The 24,121-nt window shown below is 32.0% G+C and overlaps 4 protein-coding genes across 6 annotated transcripts; 3 read left to right on the forward strand and 1 right to left on the reverse strand.

Moving 5' to 3' along the window:
- The first annotated feature begins 2,646 nt into the window (after window positions 1-2,646).
- On the forward strand, window positions 2,647-10,645 carry LOC126856170 (uncharacterized). 2 transcript variants are annotated; one of them, XM_050604444.1, is made up of 7 exons: window positions 2,647-3,367; window positions 6,224-6,383; window positions 6,549-6,572; window positions 6,649-6,764; window positions 6,866-7,103; window positions 7,531-10,310; window positions 10,390-10,645. In XM_050604444.1, the coding sequence occupies exons 1-6, from the start codon at window positions 3,281-3,283 to the stop codon at window positions 10,293-10,295; spliced, it is 3,390 nt and encodes a 1,129-aa protein (XP_050460401.1). In that variant the 5' UTR covers window positions 2,647-3,280; the 3' UTR covers window positions 10,296-10,310; window positions 10,390-10,645. The 2 variants fall into 2 exon arrangements, with proteins under 2 accessions (XP_050460401.1, XP_050460402.1); XM_050604445.1 differs by lacking the exon at window positions 10,390-10,645 and having other exon boundaries at window positions 7,531-10,070; window positions 10,144-10,287.
- A 436-nt stretch (window positions 10,646-11,081) lies between these two features.
- Window positions 11,082-13,645, forward strand: LOC126855932 (pre-mRNA 3'-end-processing factor FIP1). The gene is made up of 4 exons (XM_050604017.1): window positions 11,082-11,276; window positions 11,580-12,497; window positions 12,675-13,021; window positions 13,110-13,645. Exons 1-4 carry the CDS (start codon window positions 11,109-11,111, stop codon window positions 13,228-13,230), a joined length of 1,554 nt encoding a protein of 517 aa, XP_050459974.1. The 5' UTR covers window positions 11,082-11,108; the 3' UTR covers window positions 13,231-13,645.
- Window positions 13,646-13,831: 186 nt separating this feature from the next.
- On the forward strand, window positions 13,832-15,143 carry LOC126855947 (activated RNA polymerase II transcriptional coactivator p15). Its single transcript, XM_050604055.1, has 4 exons — window positions 13,832-13,959; window positions 14,348-14,427; window positions 14,511-14,712; window positions 14,836-15,143. The coding sequence occupies exons 1-4, from the start codon at window positions 13,860-13,862 to the stop codon at window positions 14,916-14,918; spliced, it is 465 nt and encodes a 154-aa protein (XP_050460012.1). The 5' UTR covers window positions 13,832-13,859; the 3' UTR covers window positions 14,919-15,143.
- Window positions 15,144-15,688: 545 nt separating this feature from the next.
- On the reverse strand, window positions 15,689-24,110 carry LOC126856071 (serine-rich adhesin for platelets-like). 2 transcript variants are annotated; one of them, XM_050604245.1, is made up of 10 exons: window positions 23,954-24,110; window positions 23,186-23,356; window positions 22,936-23,045; window positions 22,557-22,692; window positions 22,276-22,482; window positions 21,988-22,202; window positions 21,555-21,859; window positions 16,365-21,472; window positions 16,231-16,283; window positions 15,689-16,155 (listed from the first exon to the last, which is right to left on the reverse strand). In XM_050604245.1, exons 1-10 carry the CDS (start codon window positions 23,994-23,996, stop codon window positions 16,054-16,056), a joined length of 6,450 nt encoding a protein of 2,149 aa, XP_050460202.1. In that variant the 5' UTR covers window positions 23,997-24,110; the 3' UTR covers window positions 15,689-16,053. The 2 variants fall into 2 exon arrangements, with proteins under 2 accessions (XP_050460202.1, XP_050460201.1); XM_050604244.1 differs by having other exon boundaries at window positions 22,912-23,045.
- Between the last annotated feature and the right edge of the window lie 11 nt (window positions 24,111-24,121).

Consider the following 24,121-nt stretch of genomic DNA (forward strand, 5'->3'; position numbering starts at 1 on the left):
ATATTAAAATTTCTGGAATATAACATTTATTACGTTTTATTCAAATTTACTTCATTAATAGCCTGCGTTATGTATGTCAAATCGGTGGTACTGTATAAAAAATGTTTTCTAAAAAAATTTGTTTTATCGCTTTTTCGAAGCGAGCTTTATAACGGAGATATGGATTGCACTCGATAACCGCTTCTTTTGTGACAGACATATATTGCTATATACGCATACGTATTTACCCCTTTCCTAGATTGATGGAAAAATAGCCTTTTCTGCAAAACTTGGAATCTCATGTGGGAGTGCGAAAGAGGTAAGAGCAGCTGTTCAAACGAGGGATACCCCATTCAGGCTCAGGTATAAATATGCGTGAGACACATTTTCTCGTGTGACAACACGTGCTCAAGACACACCGCGTATACGCGAACAAATAACAATATGAAAATAATAATAATAAAGTTTATTATTGCGGATGAATAACAACAATAGTATATATAGTTGTTTTAATATTTTAATATTTTTGGCGGCATATTTAATTTTCTTGTTAAAGAGAAATAATAAATACAATTTTCATTCGTTGAATGTTTTTTTATCATGCAAACAAGAATACACACTAACAGCATATATATAATTAGCATAAATGCAAGTAAGAGGGAGAAGAAGGATGGAAGTTGAATTTTAATTATAAGTAGTCATTTGTGAATTTGCAATCATTGCGATGAAAAATTCGTGAGCTTATAGAAATCGAAAGGATAATCGACGATAGTTCGTTGATATTTGGGAGTGCCGATCATTGGTTGACCAGCGTATAGCAAAACGCAGGCTGCAATCCACAAATGGCGGCCTTTTCTAAGGACAAACAAGCTGACAGCTGACCCACGCTTGTGATCGGTTGACCCATACTTGGTTCATCTGCTGACACCACCCTAACGTGAATAGAGCACATGTTTCCATATGCCAATTTTTGACGTGGACCAATCTCACCAAATTGTCTCTCAAAATTGAGAATTATAGTGGAATTTGTCAATAACGGCTTGTTATGCTAAAAAAGATTAATAATATAAAAAAAATTATATTATTTATTTTTCTAAAATATTTAACATGCTGTGCGTTGTTTCGTTGAATGACTATCATAGCGCGGATTATTGATATTTTGACAGCTCAAATGTTGAAGAAGCTACAATATTGTATAATTTTATATTCGCTGTAATGCGCGGAAAAGGGCATAATTATTTCCGTAGAAGTTTGCATGAATTTTGTATTTTATCACACCGTATAAAATCAGTCACGAGTGGACCGAACGCTCGTAACTTGATAAATAAGTAGTCAGGGGTCATTCTATTACGAGAAGGGTCAGCCATCGAACAATACCGAGTGCACGACCTTTTCACCGTGGGGTTAATATCTGGGCGACTAAACATCGGCAGCCGGACAATGCGAGATTTATAGGTCGACTCATACACGCGATCATTGTCCTTCCTGATATCAATAGACGTAGGCCAAAAGAAGAGATTTTCGAAAAACGACCGGCTGGCCGCAGCCGTTCCGAATTCGCGTGACGGTTGTGAGCGAAATGGTGAGAAACTAGAGAAAATCGCATTTTCGACACCAAATTTCATCCTTTAATTTCTTGCCCCTTCGCCTTCCCCATCCGCTCTTACTCTCTTTATTCTTTTCATTATTCTTGGAAAATGTAATATACGGTAATATAATCGAGATTTATCATTAAAATCTATTTGCGAATTATTGATCTTCTCAACAAAATATATTTTTCTTTTCTTTTTAATATAGTTTTTTTTTAAATATAGTTCAGTGCTTTATTATTTTAAAATTTTAAATTGCTTTTTATTATTTTTAATTATCACAAACATTTTATATTAATTTTCCTTATAAAATAATTATTTTCTATTCGAGTTTGATTACTTCTCTGTTTTTCTCTTTATCATAACATTGATTATAATATAAGCAAGGACAAATAATTATGTTAATCATGATTAGATTAAATCTTGACAGAATCAGCTGTTATACGTATGAAAGCATTAAAATATGATAAAAAATGATTTTCAATGTCATATACAAATAATTTAGAATAAGGTGATAAAATCTTTATGTGCATGCATCTTCGTCTATCTTACGTATGTGAGTCTGAAAATGAAAGAAAACGTCGGCGAGAAAAATTGTAATTTTTTGCGGGATAGATTATTATAACATCTCGGAATTGATTGCACCAATTTTTTCGGAACTGCTCGCAAACAAAAGCTACTTAACTTTGCATAAGAAAAGTGCCGTTAAATTCTTGATTATCGGCTTTTGTTCTCGAGATATATTATTATATAGATAGATTAATTGAAAGCATGATCCAAATATTCCGGATTAGCTGCTTGGTAGCGTCGCGACTCCTGTACATAGGCAACTGATTGTTGACAAACCAGATTTATTTTTATATACTCGGTGTTGCGACGCTACCGCATCGCTTCAGATCTCAAATATGAAGCATTATAACTATGGAAGTACAAAAAAATGACATGAAAATTTATCGTAAACTGCCATATACATAAGCTGAATGTACTGGCAGTGCGGCATGTCTTGCCCGAATAGAAATGAAGATGAAGAACGGCAGTACCTTGAGATCTCACATCGTCAGTTAGTGATCAACCGTTATGAAGGAAGGATGTGGTAGTGCTGGACTTGCTTCTACCTTGCTTCGCGTTACCTCCTTCGTCTTCATTCAGATTATTTTGTATAGGTCTTAAAAAAAATATCGTGTGCATAAACATTTCGACGAGCAAAAAAATTATACACACTTGAGTCAGTAACTCGTATAATTGGTGTGATTTTGACAGATAATAACAATTCGTTATAGATCGTCTTCGTAGACTCGAGTAACGATAACAGCAACTAAAAGAATGGAGTTGAGTGAATATTTTTCAACTTGAAAAATATATTTCAAGTTATTCCATAATTGTTTAACGGCATTTCTATGGATATCAAGAATTTTTCCGCGACACTGAGCAGTATCTTGCGTGTGATTGTTTTTCGCCTATGAATTTATTTATGTGATCACAAATATCAACAATTGCATCAAGACTGCAGAGAAGTTTCTTAATTGAAAACGTGTTAACAATCGATGAATGTACAGACATAATAATAAAAATGCAAACGATACTTTGACCAACCTCCACGTAATATCATCACGATGCAACATCATCTCAAGAAATATTGGAAAAATTAATTAAAATCATAAAGGTCAACGAATGTATGGAAATAACTCGATAAGCGTTCAAGAATTCAGAAAATGACTTCCATGTGTAGCGATAGAAAAAGTCATGCCGTGATGAATACCGACGGTTATTTTCATAGACCTAGCCCTTACGCTTATCAGGTAAGTCTTGAATTTATTATATATTAATTAAAAAATACAATATGACAAAATTATTTAATTTAAAATTTTGACAACAATGATGATAATGGGAAGAATATATTTTATTTTATTACTTAAAATAATTTTAGACGCAAAAGATTTAAATAAAAAAATTACATTAAATTTTAATAGAAATTTTATGGATATAATAAATAAAAAATTTTTACTTTTTATATAATATTTTTTTAGATATTCTTTTCAAAACAAACATATTATGTATTACTAACGATAAGACATCCGGCTGTGCGTGTAAATTCTTCCGTTTATATTTTATCTTACAATCTTTTAAATTATTCAGCAATTAGGATTTTCATTTTAATAAGTTTTTTTTCTTTTTGTATTAAAATTCACATTTCTCACCGGTGCAGTGCCCTAGAGTAATTAGATGCTTTAGTCTGATTGTCGACACATGCCCGCAATTCGCGTACAATGGTACCGTTATCAAGTCAACAACGGTGAACGATAATTGTGACGATAGCGATGCATTTACTCATGATAAATTATATTATATGCAATACAATCTCTAAATGAGATGCACTCTTCTAACCAAAGAATAAGTCTGAACTTAAGATATGCGAAAAAAATAACACATCATGAAGAACAAATTGCACACATCAATATATACGTAATACACAACATCTTTTATGCTAATAATCCCGGATGATATTTAAATTGTTGATCGTATACGCTCGGATCGTCTCAGAACGTCATCCGAATGATAATTAAATTTCTTAATGAGATTCATAAGATGAGATATGATAAAATAGAAATATAATCGCAGTAAATAATGTCTTTTTTATTTACCAACAATCACTACAATACCTGATAATTAAGTTCAAAATATCTAAAATATAAGTGCACAGTTGAACATAGAATGTGTCCTATCACAAACGAAAAAATAATATTTAATAGAATCTTTGATAAATAAATTATGGTTGAAACGATTTAAATCTTAAAGTTGTAAAAAAATCTATAATATATATATAATATAAATGTGTTATAAAAATTATAATCATACTGACAGTAAATCATATTGAAATTCCTATCAATTGACTTTTTCAATTGCAATTTCATTTAAATTTCAATAAATAATTATTAAATATAATTAAAACTTAAAATAAAGTATCTTGTCATTAGAATTGTTCTTAAAATGATTCAACATGAAAAATGATTTCCATTTTACGCGAGAGAAATAAATCGACATTACATTTTTTTTTAATATTTGAATGTGTCAATCATTATAAATAATCGTAATTATTTGTTATATTTGAATAAAATTATATTTTATATGTGTGTTCGTGTGATTGTTTTATGTAGATTACATAATGTGATTTCCAAAATATTGGGTAAATATTAATTATAACCATCTACCTGTAAATGATCCAAGGGATCATTGGCGCGTTTCTCTAGGAACCTTTCATTAAACCAGACAAAGATGAAAGTTGCGGCAATGTCCTTGAAGGATCTTTGCACTCAGCAAAATTGTTCGTACTCGTATCGTTTTTTCTTTTTACCGCGTGTTTGAAGGTCGCACATATACTCCGCCCAGGTCATGATACGCATACAAATAGAGTTACACGAAGCACATTTCTCAAATTATTATCTATAAATATTGAAATTTCTTAATGTATCTTTAAATATTAATTTTCAAACTGTGTTATGTTATTAGCTTATGCAGATATTTTTGCAATGTATTTCTATTGTGCATTTCTATTTAGTTGGAACCGTTAGCAATATATCCAGACAAGTATGCTATTTTTCTAGTTTTCCTATTAATGTGATCTTTAGCAAGCGAATGATAATCACGTCTGAAATGTCGTTATATCTACGAATTTTTAATAAGACGGCGGAATTAGTCTTTTCAAGAATCGCATAGCTGTTACCACGCTTTATGATGTACATAATTGGATATGCTCGGCAACGCCACTTAAGTGCGGCCGAGAATTATTCTTATATGGTCTGCATCTCCATTGAAAAATATTAGAGCAACGATGGTATCGATAAAAGATAGCGAAAACTAGTTTACAAAACGATGCATCATAAATTTATCATAATATAATTCAGATTAATATTCTGCTGGATATTACAATTTTATATCATATAAGTAATTTACGTTACATTAATTGTTATTGCAGCAAACAGTGTTTACTGAATAATAAAATTATCAATAAATTTTCATAAAATCAATACTTTTAATCAAGTTATAAAAGATAGAATTAAAATGTTTATTCATTAATTAGCGTAATTAATAAGTAATATGCGTTCCCTAATATTTATGAAATATTGCTAATGTTTTGCTGTAGTAGTTACAATTTTTTTTTTCAATACATTTCTGTCACGTTATATTGCAACTTGCAATATTATAACGGTATTGCAATATATCTAGAAGATTCTATGCTGGATTCGCGTCTTCTTCAAGCAGGCAAAATCTCATATATACACCGATGAAATCGACCATATCGGATGCAATATCTAGATTTGAAGCGCGAGAGATAAACCGTTAGAAATTTGTAGCTTGTCATCATTTTATGGAAAATACCGCACGATTTTTGTTTTTTTATTCTTTTTCTTATATACTGTTATGCATGTACTACATCACACTATACGATTGTTGTTCAAATTGTTTATAAGGATAAAAAATGAATAGACATTGCAATCGTTATTCTATTATATTAGCGGCGGCTGTGTGCATGTAATCGCTCCGAAAAAATTTGTTTGAATGTTTAATTGCTTTCATAAACGAGAGTTTATTAAGTAAATATATGTCAAATAAAAATCAAATATCTTATTATAAATATCTAATGATTCTCATTACAGAATGATTATTATTTGACACCGAGATCTACCTGGTCCAGGGTATCGACAGCACGAGTGAATAATAACGCATGGAGATTTAGTAGTGCCATGTTAATTATATCCTCTATGTTAGTGTTGATCGCTGTACTAGCAATTGCTGGATTAGCTTTATGGATGGGTGGTAAATTAAATATTTGTTCTTTTTAAAATTTACTATTTTTTAAATTTACTACTTTTTAAAAAATTTATTGTTCCTTTCTTCTTCGTTTTTTTCCTGTTCTTTTTATTTTATAATAAATTATACCCGAATTATTAATTATTATTAATTAAATATTTAATATTACAGCTTTCCGAACAGATTCTAAAAATGGTGAGTTTTTTATATTTGCATAACAATATAATAAGTCGCATAAATATACCTTATATTTTACGTTGTTTGATTACAGCTATTATCGAATTTTCCTGTAGCTTCAGAATAATTAGAGGCGAAAAGTACAATCCCATGTTAAAGCTGAGCACAAGCATGGTTTTCCGAGAAAAAGAGCGCAAATTTAAAAACATTGTAAATGAAATATTCTAGAATTGTTTTAAATTAAATACAAAAAAATTACTTAAAAAAGTTAAGTTAAATTTCTTAAAAATAAATATTTTTATTTTTTTCAGTTTGAGCTTCTATTTAGAAGAAGCGTATTGGGTTCATCCTACAAGCAAACAACGATAGAGAAATTTGAGGATGGAGGCTTGAAACTTTTCTTCAGATTGTATCTTGATCGAAAGAAAATACCACGTTCAATCATTAACATTGAGGATACTATCGAAGATATTATTGTCAAAGAAACATATTCAATGTCATCTTTGTTCAAAAATATGGAATTAGATCTGACGACTGTATCGGTGAAAAGTAAGTAATGGTCATCTAGATCGAGAATGGTGAACTGCTGAGTTATTGTAATGCATGGAAAGTATTACTAGATATTGCTGTAATTTTAATGGAAATTTTTTGAAAAAAAATGAGCATTACTAAACACTGCGCTTGATATTAGAATATCATAGACATTGCTTAGAAATTTTAGTGAACATTATAATAAACATTTTATAAAAAATAATTCAGCGTTACTACGCGTTCTTTTTTTTGTTATATCAAACTTTTTTAACTCTTATTTTTACTACCTATATCTTTCATTTATTTTTGTCTGCACGCTATATTCACATAACAGTCTTTCGTTCTCTGATTTCTCTAATTTGATTTTTTAAACATTTATTTGTTTTTCAAATAAAATATGTTATTAATTTTTTTCGAAATGTTTATTTTTCTATAAAAATTTCAGGAATAAATAAGGAAGAAAGTGAGAAGATATGTATCATAAATCAGAAACAGGAACAGCAAAAACATGCCATGGTTACTAAAAATAATCTACTACGACCAAACAGAACCAGCAGCTTAATTACGAGTTCAAAGCCAAAAACACATACTGTAAGACCAAGTAAGGTCGATTCTATTGAACCCGACATAGATTTCAACAATATCCCAACTATTAAAGGTACTTATAGAGCGACGAAAGTTAATATTACTGCTCATAATTCAACTAAAAAAACATCTGAGTCAATACCAGATATCAAAGATACTACTAGGAAAATGCTTTCTAATGAACAAATGACAAGATCGAACAAAACATCTAATTTCGTACAATATTCGTCGACGGACAAACCTTCCACAGCTTTTACAAAATCCATGACAGTTATGCTCAATGAGGAGAAATTAAACGAAAAACGGGAAGATGAAAAGAAAACGTCATTCAAGATCACAACTACTCAAAGCAATTTAGATATTTTCAAAGACTTCCATAATCCTGATTTGGAAACTTCACCGTGGAAACCAATCGTACCAGTATATAATACAGAATTTAAGTTGCTATTTGACGGTGATATCAAAGAAACTAATCGTACTGAATCGAGCACGCAGAAAATTGTTTCGTTAACAGGCGATCCTCGCGATAATATAAGACAGCTCGACAATAAGACCAGTACGACACCCTCGGCAATATTAGGATTATCGGAATCTGTTAATTTTCATGACATCAGTACCATCGGCACAGACATAACTGGCTTTCCACGAGACAGAATTGTTCCAAATTTGACAATGTCTAAATCAGACGATAATGAAAAACCAGACATCGAAGTAGCCGGACAGTTGCCTTCGGAAACATATAATGTCAGGTTAAAAATCTCATCAGAATATAATAGCAACGACAAAAAAGCTTCCAGTACAAAAATATCGGAAAGTTTGATAACTCGCAATATCTCCGAAAATATTTTAATAAAAGATAATGCTTTATTTCAAAAAAGACATACAAACTCATCAAACTCTACTGAAAAGACGGAAGAGAAATTTGATAATTTAATATCGACGATAGAACCTGACAATAATGAATCACACGATAGTGAAAAAAATTTGAATAAATCGCCTACACGCGGTATTGGCATAGCGGAGCCTTTATCGGACACAGAAGTTGAACTAGAAATAAAAAATCGGGACAGTATGTTGACATTAAGCAAAAATGAAAAATATACATTGCGGGATAGAAACGTCGATGTTAATTCGCAACCGGTTTATACTAGTTACAATACTCCTAATTTAAATGGAGGTGCTTTTAGATCAAGCTTGATCGAAAATTTGGCAACTATAAAACCTTTCAGACACACAATACCCGTTGATAAAATCACGCCCGCTGTAAATTATAATGATAACATTTCTCTTCATTATTCGGACGATTTATTAATTTCGAATGATGAGATCGTTACGGGATCAAATGTGTTCGAGGATAAAATCGTGACGCCATTATCAGATTCAGAGGAGATTATAGAAGTGGAAACTTTTGTTACAGAGCACAACGATGCTATAGATCAGTTATCAAATTATGAACAAATTATGTCAACGGAAGCAAATATCATACAAAATAATGAACACGATGAGTTATCGCATTTTAACACTACAGAGAACTATTTATATCCTATTAGAAAATTGATTGCTGAAAATTCAGGCGATAAAAATAGCATATCCAGAAATTCAACGTTTATTGAAATAGACATGGTTGAGCACATGCCCGATCAATCAAAAGAAAATACGGAGTCTTACGCGAACGATGCCGTAGTCAATAATGATGAAATAAAGAAAGTTTATAACGATACTTTAAAAGCTTACATCGTAAAAAGCTTTGTCACCCTGGCATCTGCCAATAAAAACACAGAAATTGATAAATCAGTGCAATCGAGATTAAAGATCGACTCTACTGTTGAGGAAACGACTTCTTTGGAGCAACTATTCGGAGTACGCAATTATACGCATGACAGAGATACAATGAATACCAAATCAGCTGTTTCCGAACGTTTTTCTTCGCAAGAGATTCAGCCGGATTCTATAAGATTTAGCGAGAAGGAATCTTCAAGGCACAAGAACACTATAATTGAACAAATAGTCGAAATTGTGACCTCCATCAGTACCAGAGTTTCGACAAATATCAAAAGTAATCCAATTGTCTCGAAATCTATTGTCACAAATTCTACTAATCCAATTATCCGTTCGGAAAAAATTTCAGCATCAAATAATAAAGCAGATAAATTATTTGGAGTCACTTCTAATACAACAGAAAAAGTAATCTCGATTCAAGAACGACCATCTTTATCTTCGAAGAATTTGAGGACAATGCAAGCATCAGATAAAAAAACATCTTTCGAAGAAAATCAAAGTCTATTAGAAAAGCTTAAGCAACTTGCCGAAATTAGGACGGACAATGATTTTGTGCAAATTATGAGGAACAACACAAGTTCTAACGTAATGTTGCAACTTCAAGATTTTAATGCATCATCGGTGAATATTGATGAGTTAAAGAAGATCGCCAATGTTATGACTGGAAACAAAACTTTAAAAAATGTAAATTTAGGGTTCACATTGAGTCACGATGGTGTGGAAATATTTACAAAAGTGCTAAATAAAGTGGAAGACCAAACACATGAGACGCTTACAACGATCCGACCAGATTTCAGCAAGACTTCTCCAAATAATAATTATGTAAAAACGCGCTCAAATGCATAAATGATTAGATTAATGGTAAGAGAATTTAAAAGGTACAGAGTTTCTAGTTAAATCCATATCATATTTTTAATTTCCATAATCATATTTTTTTCAGTGAAGAAAATGTTAAATCAGAATTGTATAAAAACAGACGCAGAGTATATAATATTATTAATAACAATTCAGATGAAGTGACAGCTTTAAAGAGCAAAATATATATATATATATATATATATATATATATATATATATATATATTTTAAGGACTGTATTCTAATTATAGGAGCAATTATCGATAGATTGATAGATGAAATGATGGTGTAAATAGCATATAGGATTCTTTGATGGTTTTGACATGATGCACAAAAATTTGAAATTATGTACAGCTGATGATAATAATAGATTTAAGAATTATTTATATTAAAATAAAAATTATCAATGATTCATTTAATAACCCATGTTATTAATAAATCTGCATATAATTTAGTAATAAATTGTTATTTTTCATAGATTGCACGATTGAAATTTAAAGAAATTTGCATCGTTAACAAGATAGTAGAACAAATAATACAATAATTTGTGCAAAAATTGTTTGGACACTAGATTTTCAATCATGAAACAGAAAGAATCGATTACTCTGTAATTTCTAATGACTTTTGCGCGCGATAATAAAATAAAATGTGATAGCCAATCAGTTTCTTGCCTTTTTAGGGATAATAGATATATACGGTAGACGATTGGTTACTGCGTGCAACATATTTTCTCGTCTTGCATTATATAATCCATGTTCGAAAAGGCGTGCAACATGCTTGTCAAATAGAAAAAACGGGAATAATGGCGGACGAGAACGAGGATCAGTGGTTGTACGGGGATTCTACCGACGGAAAGGAATATTCTAATATACAATCGGAGATTCAACAAAATGATTCGACAAAAACTCAAGAAAAATCTCAAACTCAAGAAGATTGTAAAGTGGAGGGAACTGATGAAACGCCGTCCGAAGTACATGCGTGACCTAACCTCTTGTTCACTATATACAATTCAATTTTTCTCATAAAATGCATAGATTTTATAGATACACATTTTATAATTATATTTATTTTAACTATGAAGACACATTACAATATCTATTTTTTATAATCTTCTTTATAATCTGCACACTTCAATAGATTAATATAACTTTGTAAATAATATTTATGTAGTAAGCACGATTGTATGTGTCCTTTCTCTTTTATTTTTTTTTTATATATTAGACCTCTTTGTATTCTCTTTAATATTTTTTTTTATATATGTTTATTTCTATAGATGCAGGAGGGTAATGGCTCTCCCATTGATGGTGGTGAAGAATCTTCTTCATTGAATAATATACAGGAAGAGAATAATGTAGATACAAATAAGAATGGGACTAGAGAAGCTTCTAGCCAAGAGGACGGCGAAGCGGCCACCGACTCCGACTCCGATGATGATGTACATGTTGTAATTGGCGATATCAAATCGACACCGGCATATGGTAGCTTAAATATTAAAAGAGGAGGATTGCTTACCAATGCATCTGGTGTACCAGATAAGTTGAGCAAACAGCCGGGGAAGTTCAGTATAGATGAGTTTGAGACTATTGGAGTTATCAATGGAATACCAGCTCATGAATATAATTTAGATCAATTAGAGGATAAACCATGGAGACAACCTGGTGCGGATATCACAGATTACTTCAACTATGGGTTTAATGAGGAGACTTGGAGGGCATATTGTGAACGTCAGAAACGGATGCGAAGCGAGTCAGGAGTGGGATTGATCTTGAATGCGGGAGGTGGCGGTGGTAATCCTGGCAGTATGAGAATACCTCAAGTAGCGATAACCAATGATAATAGTAAATATTCTGGTATTATGGGTCCTAAGAGGGCAGGCCCACCGCCAGGGCGAAAGATGGCAGGGACTATAGACGTTATTGGAAGTTCTGGTTTAGCTTCCCGAAGGAATCTGGATAAATCCCCGCCGAAAGGAAATGTTATACAAGTCATGACCGCCGATAGGAGAGAATACTCTAGAAAACCAGGTTTCCCCGACATGAGCGTACCACCTCCTGGAGCAGGAATTCCGCCGCCGTTTGATATACCTCCGCCAGGATACGCCGGAGAACCGGCGCCATTTTACATGCCAGAAGCTGATCCATATTATCAGAGTTATGAACCTACACAGGACAACCAGTGGGGTAATGATCCGGTAAAAGAATAGCATTAAATTGTACCTCAAAAATTATGTAATATTAGAAAATATTACTTTATACATACATACATACATACATACATATATATATATTAATATTAGAAAATGGTCTATTTTATGTTAGAAGAAATATTCGTAAAAATATACGGTTTTTTTTATCTTTTTTTATCATAGACATGGCAGCCAACAAATTTGGCAATCCCGATGACTGAAGGTGAAGATGATAAAGACATGGGACCTAAGACCATACCTACTATGGTTCCACCAACATCCATTCCCCCTTTGATGCAGCCGCGCGATCAGCGGGACGGTAGAGACCGAGAACGAGACAGGGACAGGGATAGAGATCGAGAATTGGATTCTATGGGTAGAGATAGAGACAGGGACAAGGATAGAGATCGTGATCGCGATAGAGAGAAAGACTCAATGATGAGGGATCGTGATAGAGACAGAGACTCAATGACGCGAGATGAGGATCGAGACCGTGATAGATCCAGATCTCAGTATCGTCATAAAGATCGGTAAACTCTTCTTTTCCTAGAATTTTAAACAACTATTATATGTAAAGCTATGCGATATTTTAATATTTGTCGGTTTGGCGATTTTCAGGCATCGGCATCGATCGAGGTCGCGATCTCGTAGACACAAATCTAGATCACGAAGTCCGAGCCGACGTAAGAAGAAATCCAGACGCTCGGATAGGGAACGTTCTAAGGAAGAAAGTGAATAAATATGTGTATATGTAATCTTGTCGTGTTAATTTACAATGTCACTTACAGAATGCATTACACTAGAATTAAGTAATCATTTATCATAAAAAAGATAATATTTCAACTATTGTCACAGAAAATACAAGCATTAGTACAATTGTGCGAAGCTAATTATAAGATAAGCAGAAAAATATTATATACAACAACCGCTCGCAAAAGTGTTACAAATGATAATTTTTGACACAAATAAGTTATTAATGGAAACAATAAAAGTAATTGTTGGACCTGTGTAGATTAAAGATTGCAGAAGAAAATAGATTTTTACGCCTCGCCTTATAGAAGAGTCGTAAGATATTTTTTATTTTCTTATTGCATTTTTATATGATCTTTAAAGTAAGAACTATAATTGTAATAAAGAGTTGCATTTTTGATAAATTTTTATATTTTGTCAACATCAAAACCACAATTTGTAAAATATGATAACTAAATTTTATTTTAATTTTGAAAACTTAAGTGAAATATATGTATATATATATTTAAATTCATTCAAAAAATATGAATATAAAATGTAAGAGTGAGATTACATTTATATAACAAAGAATTTTGATAGAAATTCTGGAAATTCTCTATTCGTTACCAACCAATCAATATGTCTGCTATGTCTTTGTACTACTGCGCATACGCGACATTTGTCCGTTTATCGTTTACCACAAAGACGATCTGGATTCCGCGACATTGTGAGAAAGCTGGTATGTTATTTTTTGTAATATATCGCATATAACTATGATTTTACAATATTATTATAACAATAATACATGCGATAACGAAGTATTTATATTTTATTTCTCATCGTAATTTATGTCTTGAAAATATTGATTAATTCATCATATGAAAACGATAGAACGCAGATGCAAAGAATTTAGGTTATATTTCTGCATGTGTATAAATGTTATAAAATATCGTATTTTTTTGCAACAAACTTATACTATACTATATTATTTATTTATTATGAAACATCAAACTAAATAGCAATGTAAGATATATCGTGAATAGAAATCGATGTTCTTAAAATTTAGTCTTTTCAAAACGTCTTTAAATTAATGACCTCTAAATAATCAACAATAATTTTTTTTTAAGATTTTGCCATTATATCTGTTGAGCCGAAGATGCCAAAGTCAAAAGAATATGTGTCTGATAGTGATGACAGCAGTGAAGAGGTACATTATTTTCAAAAACTGAACTTTATAAAAGTTTTATAATTTTTGTTTTGTGCTTACATTATATTCTTTTTTTTTTGCAGGAAATACAGTCAAAGAAAAAGAAACCAAGACAGACTGAAGACGAGAAACCAGCAACAAAAAAAATGAAAAAAGAAGAAGAAACTATCTGGGATTTGGGAAACAATCGTCAAGTAAATGTGAGAGATTTCAAAGGCAAATATTATGTAGATATCCGAGAAATGTATTATGACAAAGAAGGCGATTTGAAACCTGGCAAAAAAGGTAATACAAAGTTTCTTTACAAAATTAATAAAATTTTGAACATAAAATTTCATAATCAATTAGAAGAAAATTTTCAAACATTTAAAATATTTTTATAATTTCTTATCTTGATATTTTTTATAGGAATATGCTTAACCATGCAACAATGGCGAAAATTTATGAATGTTGTGGAAGAGGTAGATAAAGTGGCAAAATCAAAGTGTTAGAATTGTTTTTTCCTTATGTCTAAAATGTTTCTTTTATATTCATAATTTTTCTGAGATATATTAGAATTTTGAAAAGATAAATAATTATTGTACATTTTTTTATGTATCAAATTACACATAGATGATAAAATTACATAAAATGTAATTAAAAAATGTAACTGCGCTTAAGAAAAAATAACATTTACTGCTGGTTTGTAAGGAATGAATAAAATATTTTCTTTTATATTCAGATTTATGAAAAAAATAGGCAGTAAGATTTAAAAAATTTTAATAATATATATCAAAAACTTGAAAAGTTTAATTAATTCTCTGAAATTATACTATTTAGTCTTTATATTCTATTTTGATACACTTTTCCGTTTCATATAGTATCCTATATATTTTTTACCATAAAGATATGGCTCTAAATGTTCTATGTAGATATCGATTCTATTATAAAGAAAAAAATCGCCCGCTTCTCTTTTTTTTAAATTATTAATATTGTGTGCACATATATGTATACATATACTAATTTAAACATATTAATATAAACATACTAATTTAACATAATATTAACATACTATATATAAGATTTATATAGTATCATAATTAAAGTAAAATATAAAAATCAAATTAATATTATCAATTAAAGATATAGTCTAGATGATATAGATTGATTTGTGCATATCGTATATAGATATTACTATTACTATATAGATACTTAATACTATAATTTCTTTTCATACATATGATACACAATGTATTTATATGTATTATATATTTACATTTTTAGAATTATTTAATCATCAAATTTCTATACTTTAAATTTAAAAAAATATAAAAATATTTACACTACAAATTAAAAAACTATTAAAAAAAAGAAAATCTTTACAACATATAATGCAAATCGCTTACAGAAATAAAAATTGTATCATAAATTAATAGGATATTTGTTTTCGTATAATCACATAAAAAAGCAATTTTAAGATAAAATTTAAAAATATTAACTTTAATAGAAACTGTCAGTGTAATAAAATACTCTAATATTATGTACAGTTGTATAAAAATAGTAAAAAATTAGAAATAGTATTGCATACAAAGGAGGACAATGTTCACAACATTTGTCATAATATATATGTACACTAAAAGAGAGCACTTATTCAGGTCCATGAACTACACACAGGAGTTCATTTAGATGAACATCATCCAAATTATTGAGTAGTATTTGCGGATCAGTCGTGCATGGCTTCTTGTCAATCTTAAGAAATTTTTTTTTTTAAATTTATAAAATTGTATTTTATAACAGTTAAGAAATATTTTTATAAATTATTACCTGTTTCGTTTCTCTCGTTTCTGACACTTTTCTTTTTCGGCTTTTAATTATATCTGAGAAATAGTAAAATATTTATTTAATATTAATATTAATATTAATTTCTTTAATGAAGAATTATGTTTTTACAATTTTACCTTTTTCCTGATGCTTTTGCTGTTTTTTCTTTGAATCAGATTGCGTATCATTATCATTTCTATTTGCCGTGATAGTCTTGATAATCGTCTTCTTCATTTTTCCTCTTGATGGCTCCTCGACAGGGGATGATGTAGCTAAAGGTTTTACAGTACTATCTTTTAAAGTAAACGCATCTTTAACTGTCTTGCAAATTTTTACATTCTTGACGGGTAATTTCTTATTCACTACTCGTTTTTTAGATTTCGGCGATAAATTAAATATTTCCTCAAACTCTGTGGCTTTCATTATTTTAATGCATTCAAGATCCGGAAGATCGGCGTAATTGATCTCGATCTGCAACTCGTTGCTACTAAATCTTCTTCTTCTTTTTCTTATTGGCATACTATCATCGTATACAAAGTGATATTCAGCTTTATAATTATGAATATCGATTGCTTGTGATCCATTATTAACTCGGTTTTCAGATTCTTTCAGTTCTTCGTGTTGTCTTTCAGTTTGGTTTTCATCATTATGTTCATTTTTGCATGCCGGCACTAACTGCAGACATTGAAGAACGGTCGATAATTCCTGTTTGGGACTATCGACGTTTGCTCTCTTGTTCGGAACTTCAACAAGACTTGGAGCTTCAATGATTGTCTTAGTTTTGTTATTTTTTGCGTTTGCGGTCAAAGATGTTCTGTGATCACTTTCCTCGTCGCTAAATAAGTCACGTTTAACTTGATCCACTTTGTGTCTTAATATCTTGTTACATTCGGACTTGTCAACGTGGTTTGAAAATTGTCTCAACAGTTTCGTATCTTCCGTTTGATCGCGTATTTTCGGTTTTATTTTATCCGCAACTTCTTGTACGGTGATATGTTTTTCATTGGGATTCATTTCTTTCTCCGACATTTTTGCATTATTATTATCTTTTAATGTTTCTTCTTTGGTAATATTATCTTTCCCGTCGCAGATTTTTTCCACTTTATTTACCTTAGCATCTGATTTTTCCTTCGTACACTCCTGATCTTTCGACGAAAAAGTTTTATGCAATTGTACAGGTTCTTTTTTATCAGAATTTTTCATTAAATTTTCAAGTAACGGCGCGTCACAGATATTATTTTTGTGTGATTGTCTCATTGTATTATTATTGGATAACAGTTCAGTACTATTTTTCCCGTAATCCGTTACGTTAGAATCTATATTTTTCGATGAGGAAGTTCGATTCTTTGTCTCTTCTTTATTATCGGAGCATTTATTCACGAGATTTCGATTTCGCATTAGCGGCAAGTTCTTTTTTCGCATATTTATTGTCGAATTTTTCTGCAGATCATCCGGAGCTTTTGAATCTTTACTAACATTTTTGTTAATGCCCATTTTATGAGAATATTTTACTATTGATGTACCTCGTTGTCCTCTACTGAATTGAGTACTCTTCTTTAGACCGTTAGAAGAGATTAAAATGCGCTTATATGTATGCTTCGCTTTACTAGCAAGATTCAATTTTGGATTATCTTTAATCTTTGCGATCATGCGTTGTCGTTTTTCTTCTAGCTGTTGTTTATGCATGAGTTTATCGTTTATAGACACGCTTTGTTCGTGCTCGGATCGATATTTATCCAGTCTTTTCCCAATGACTGATAATCCTGGTTGAATACATTGCATACTTATTATCTTTGGCTTTGGTCTCGGTTTGTTTAAAATTTGGATTTTATTGCTATTCTTTGGCTTATTGAGATTGTTGGATTTTGACAGTTTTTCATCTTCTGTGATAATCGCCGATATCTTTGTCGACAGATTAGTCAAAGATTCCACTCCGTTTTTTGAGCTGCTGGGCGTTTCCGAAATATCGGCCTCATTTAAGAGAGTCTCGTCCTTAGCGGGGGTTTCCTTTAACGTAGCTTCTATTTGATCGTCAGTTTTCGCAATTGCGAACACTTTTTTCGGCGAGGACTCCGGCTCGAAAATATTATCCGATCTTTTATACGTTATATCGCTCGGTACATTCGCGCGATTTACATCCTTCGATACATTGATGCCCTTCTCCGCGGAATTACTACTAGTATCCGTGCTTATTTTACTTGGCACTTTGTCGCATTTTCTATTCGGCGAACAAGTTGCCGATGTATCCGTGTTCGAATTAGTGGACGTAGACGACGACGAAGAGGACGACGATGATGACGATGACGAGGATGATGAAGTATCAGATGACGAGGAACTATTATTCGCCACGGAGTCGTTTTGAGGATTGGCGACATAATTATTATCGATTACTGTTTCGCGATATTCACTTACGCTTTTATATATATGGCAACCTACGAGATCTACGGGACTACCGAGTTCCGTTGCGTCCGCTCGATCTTTAGATGCGATTTTGAGCTCCTTAATAGCTTCCTCCCTCGGTAAATTCTCTTTAATCACTTCGAATTGTGTTATCTCCAGTTTAGAGGCAGTAGCCGTCTGATAAGTATTACCAGAAGCGAGACTATTATGCGTCGAATGTAACGATATGTGCGATGAAGATATAATGGGTGACTCTTGTATATTTTTAGATTTCGATAGATCGGAATCTTGCGGAATTTGCTCCGAAGTGGGTTTATAGTACGGAGAATTGTATTCTCCCCTTTTTATGAGATCCCTGCTCGTCTCCTCTTTTGGAGTTATAGCCACGCCCGGAGTTATTGGGAATTCCGGTGTAGTAATAAAACTGCTACGTACTTTAGTAGAATCTTCGCTGATCTTGATGAACGGTGTGATAACATTGCTACTGGGACTTAGCACTCTCGGTGTCGGTGGAGGACCGGATATATTGTCAAATTTTCTAGGCGTTTCTAAGTTGATCATGTCAAGCGGTATTTGCAAGATATGCTGCGTACTATCCGCGGATAAAATTCTCGACATTTCAGATATTTGCGAACTGATTTGAGCATTCTTTTCATTTTCATTGTCGGATTTTCTTAGATTAGTTGTTATCGTCTTTAATTGTGCGTATTTTTTCACTGGTTTCTTCTCACTTGCTGTATTATTGTTGGATGCATTTGTACTAGAATCTATTTTTGTCGATGTCTCGCGAATATCGGTTGAGTGAAAAATTTTATCGGGCTTATTCGTATTAGAATCTGCAGCGCTAATAACAACTTTTGCTACAGTTTCTTTCTCATTATTTCGCGGTTCTGTTACGCCGGTAGCGCAAAGCGTCTTCTCCGTTATTGCAATTTTTACATTTTCTCGAAGATCCTCTTCTGGTTCATCGATATCTCCGGTGTATATAGCTTTTGCTATATCGCGATTAGATTTCTCGTTTACTTCCGATTTATTGCGGATTTTCCGTCTATTTTTGCTCTTTGGCGATCGTGATTTATGCTTAGTCCTTTTATGTACCGCACCATCCTTATCGTTGGAATCTCGTTTCCTCTTCGCGATCGTTTGAATCTCAGTTTCGTCCTTCTTATTCACTTGCACACTTTTACGTAAATCAGCATCCCAACTTCCCAGCGCTTTAGATGGCTTGTGCTGAATGGTTCTATCTTCGAAGGACGAGCAAGACGCGCTGGTACTCCCGTGCGGAGATACTTCGCCTATGATGACACCGACACCATTACACTTATCCCAACCGCCCATGAGTTTGGGCGCGGGACTTCTAGTGGCTATGGGAATCCTATAAGAAGACTGACAGACTTTCATCGGACTCTTCTGCTTTTGAGTAGGAGTATTGGAGAGTGACGGCGATCTAAATAATGAAGTCCTGCAAACAGATTTTAAACGCTTTACCGATGCAGACGAAAGCTGAGCATTTCCGTCTCCGTTTGTTTTCCTACCGGAACCTATCGTTTTCATAGGTGTGCTAAAATCGAGCGCTCTTACGTGACTGCTTCGTTTGCGTGGCGTGGACAAGCTTAATCTATGATTCTTAGATCTACTTTGTAACAGAGACTTTGGCGTGCGTTTGGTAATAATATCGGTGTTTTTAGACAAATGTTGCTCGACGTTGATATTATTACTCGCTGTTTTCTCTATGGATGCTATATCGATGTCTGAGAGATTGTGACTCTGGCTCATTTTGCTACCATTAAACTTCAAATACGGAGAAAGTCCGCTCTCCGACAGACTAATATTTTCTTCCAAATTGATCGTAGGCAGGTTAGCGCCGTCCAACAATGTTTTCGCGTTAGCTTCGTTGCCGTAAAGCGTTATCGATTCGCCACCAATCTTACTAGTTTGTGCCAGTTCTACTGGATGATCTAATACTTGTTGATTAGGTACCGCATCAGCTTCGTGTACGGTTTTTGATCGTTTGTTCGCTTTGTTGTTTTTTCTGGTCGAACGGAATAATCCCGCTTGGTTTGTGAGATTATCTGGTTCTTCCGCCACGGTTGGTAGCTTTTTGATTGGTACTTGATGTGCTACGTTTACTGTTTTCAGGTATAGAGTTTCCATGGGTTTCTCAATTCTATTTGGATCCTTTGGAGCGATTGGAAGAAAACGCGAGGTGGTACTCGATTTAATAGTCGACGAGCGACTTATCAAAAGATTATCCACTTCATCTTTCGAGCATACTATCAATGTCGGCATCGTCATAATCTCGTGTTCCGTTATAAACTGATTGTTACTGATCGTTGCTTGATCATGTTTATGTTTTGTTCTTGATCTTGGTCGTTTGACTGTGGATTTTTTAACTTTAGGTTGTATGTTATTATTCGCGGATAATATAACATTGTTCGTTTTTTGAACATCTACCGATGTTGGAGAATACTTTAGAATTGCATCATTTCTATTTATAGATATCGTCGCTTGCGTTTTCTGTTCATTATTATTATTTGTGACCAACGATTCTTTCGTATCATCAAGAATCTTTTTATCATCGTCAGATGCGTTATTAATAATATTTATAATACTTAACACTGCAGCTGCATTTTGATCCTCCAAAGCACTTTGTTCCTTCTCTTGATCTCTTGCTTTATCGACTTCATCCTCGATTCTATTATATTGCTGTCTAGAAGAACTTCGAAGTCTCTGTTTTAAAGGCACATCTACTGTATTGGTCTCTGCGGATATTCTAGTGTCCACTATCATTGGTTCTGGTGAACTAACATTGTCTAAAGCTGTTTCTGTTTGTTTCTTTTGCACTCTGAAAACATTAAAATATTTCAAGAGTATTTATAATTTGTAATAATATATTTAGAAGACAAAAATAAAATATATGTACATACTCATTAAGAGATCTTGGGCTTAGCTTTCCTTCACCATCGTCTTCTGGACTTGTATCAGTCTCGTTGTCTCGTCCAATAATCTCATCGAGAAATTTTTCAAACACAGGATCGGATTCTGTTGCTTCAACAATCGATTTAATAGCATTATTTAACTCAGACATAATCGAAGTGTTCCCCTCGCCAACTACTGATTCGTTCAAATTGTCATCCTTCGAAGATAAATCTGTAGGAATGATTGCTTTGTTGATATTCTCCGCAATACATTCTTGTAATTCTGTACGATTCAAGATTTCTTTTGTTAATATCTGGAATGTAAGTTTTTATTTTGCAACATTCATGAGTGAATAGAAAACGAAATAGTAAAATAGTAAATAGTAAACATATAAATAGTAAACATATAAATAGTAAAAATTGATATTATTTAGAGACTTACACTGAGATTTTCAATAGGCTCGTCATTAGATTCAGATTCTGATTCGGGTATCTCATAAGGAGCAGTTTGAACTTCTGTACTGGAGAAAGTCAACAATTCTTCTGTACTTGTGGCTGTAGTATATCGTTCAGGCGCTATTTTAATTGTAGTATTTTCCTCTTTTTTTTTAGCATCAATATCAACCAATTCACAACTTCGTATACTCGAGACATCATCTTGTAAGAAAATAAATAAAAATAAAACGGCTTTGTTTATCTATCGATTTACATAACAGTTTATTGTAATTACCTGAACTTAAATGAATGCTATTGTTTCTGTTACGTATAGTAATATTATTTATATTATTTTTATCATCACTATTATTTTGTCTGTGAGATTCTTGTGCCACATTATCCCTTTTCTCAATTGTACGAATACTATTGCATTCTGTCTGATTTAGATCAACATTCCCAGGCAAACTTTCTAAAGGAGTTGTATTGATATTGTGACAACTTGCTGCATTAAGATATTGTAATTAATGTTTCATGTTATATTTATTATGAATAAATCAAAAAGATAAATAAACATACGTGGACTTGTTATGACATCAGATTGTTGTATCGGATTTAATTGGGATTTAATAATACGTTTAATACGTTCGCTATTATGTCTTTTACGTATATTGTTTGCAGCAATAGGTGAACCATTTGATGTTTGTGTATTACTCTAATAAGAAATGTTATTTTACATAATTAAGTTAAATAAATGTCTCTCTTAATCTATATTTGATTACAAATTATATTTACAATGACAATTTCTACATATAACTTTTCCAGTTAATAACACAAATTTAAATAACTAAGATTGAGTCTAGTATCCCATTTATGTTAAATATAAAAAACTATATCCAGAACATTGAGCAGATCAAGATAATACATAAGTTACCTGTGAAGGTACATTTATATTTACAACAAATCGTTGACCACGTGTCTCTTCTACAAGGAACTTGAGCTGCTCCATCAGATCTCCACAATGCTTCAACTGCTCGCAATCTGTGGCTTTGCTCAAGCGCTCTTGAACTGTAATAAATAGCATATATTAGATCAAAACAATATCTACATAATATCTATATGATTTAGATTCTAGCTAAAAATCTATTTATTATAATTATTATTGCTACTTTAATATATATTAAAATGAATAATTGACAGGAACTTACTCATGGCACTAATGGCAGAGAACTTTTCAACAATATCCATCAATGTTAAACCATTAACTCTAGTGTTAAATCTCCTTCCACAAGAAAGTACTGTACGACATTCTTGTAAATGTGGAGATGTTTCTAAAAACATCTTGGCTGCTTCAGTGCATTTTTGATCTTCCAAATAACCTAGAAGTAAAAAATATATGGCATAAATTAATTTTTAACTCAACTGGATTGGATGGTACCATCAAGCGTATTAAAAGAAGGACAATATTCATATAAAATAAATTCATATGAAAATATTTCTAAGATATATTGCTGATAAGAGAGATTTTCTGTAATTTTATATTGTCTATATTTTGTTTCTGTTTCATTTTTTTTCTATTCAAAATTTAGAGAGACATTTATAAAGAAAATAGCTGAAACAAATAAACTCGAAGAAACATTCATTGACCTATTATTGAAAAAAAACTTTATTTATTTATATAATTATATAATTTATGCTTAACAAAAATATAGTGCATAATGTTATACTAGAATAACAAATGCTTTATTATAGCTCACTTTCATACTAGATATAAATAAATAAAGTTATCATTTGTAAAAAAATATATTCTTTGACACAGTATATAAAACAGTTATATTATTTATGAATTGTGTAGCATACTATGTACATTGTCAACAAAGGGGACGCAAAGCTTTGTCACAAAGCTTTGCAAAGGAACGATTATGGCGTTCCCGCGGAAAAAAGGTTACGAGTTTTAATTATGAGAATAATCTTACCGAGAACTAATCGTGCTATTTCAGACGGCAATAATGCTTCCATAATCACTTCGAAATATTTTATAATTACGAGAAAACCACATAAAAATACACATTGGCCGCAGCTTGAGACATATAAAGTTTCGAACGCGTCTATTACGTCCCAAGACAGTGGGCAATAAATGGCAA

The sequence above is a fragment of the Cataglyphis hispanica genome, chromosome 17 (assembly GCF_021464435.1).
Source record: "Cataglyphis hispanica isolate Lineage 1 chromosome 17, ULB_Chis1_1.0, whole genome shotgun sequence".
In the NCBI taxonomy this organism is placed as follows: Eukaryota; Metazoa; Arthropoda; class Insecta; order Hymenoptera; family Formicidae; genus Cataglyphis; species Cataglyphis hispanica.

Excerpts from the sequence above, each read along its gene's own strand:
- LOC126855932 (XM_050604017.1), top strand. The coding sequence starts at position 11,109 with ATGGCGGACGAGAACGAGGATCAGTGGTTGTACGGGGATTCTACCGAC. Across the intron at positions 11,277-11,579 it reads CTGATGAAACGCCGTCCGAA|ATGCAGGAGGGTAATGGCTC; the intron begins GTACATGCGTGA and ends TTATTTCTATAG. Across the intron at positions 12,498-12,674 it reads ACCAGTGGGGTAATGATCCG|ACATGGCAGCCAACAAATTT; the intron begins GTAAAAGAATAG and ends TTTTTATCATAG.
- LOC126855947 (XM_050604055.1), top strand. The coding sequence starts at position 13,860 with ATGTCTGCTATGTCTTTGTACTACTGCGCATACGCGACATTTGTCCGT. Across the intron at positions 14,428-14,510 it reads GTGATGACAGCAGTGAAGAG|GAAATACAGTCAAAGAAAAA; the intron begins GTACATTATTTT and ends TTTTTTTTGCAG. Across the intron at positions 14,713-14,835 it reads TTTGAAACCTGGCAAAAAAG|GAATATGCTTAACCATGCAA; the intron begins GTAATACAAAGT and ends TATTTTTTATAG.
- LOC126856170 (XM_050604444.1), top strand. The coding sequence starts at position 3,281 with ATGACTTCCATGTGTAGCGATAGAAAAAGTCATGCCGTGATGAATACC. Across the intron at positions 6,765-6,865 it reads AGCGCAAATTTAAAAACATT|TTTGAGCTTCTATTTAGAAG; the intron begins GTAAATGAAATA and ends TATTTTTTTCAG. Across the intron at positions 7,104-7,530 it reads GACGACTGTATCGGTGAAAA|GAATAAATAAGGAAGAAAGT; the intron begins GTAAGTAATGGT and ends TAAAAATTTCAG.
- LOC126856071 (XM_050604244.1), bottom strand. The coding sequence starts at position 23,996 with ATGGAAGCATTATTGCCGTCTGAAATAGCACGATTAGTTCTCG. Across the intron at positions 22,483-22,556 it reads TGATGTCATAACAAGTCCAC|CAAGTTGTCACAATATCAAT; the intron begins GTATGTTTATTT and ends ATCTTAATGCAG. Across the intron at positions 16,156-16,230 it reads AAACGAGAGAAACGAAACAG|ATTGACAAGAAGCCATGCAC; the intron begins GTAATAATTTAT and ends AAATTTCTTAAG.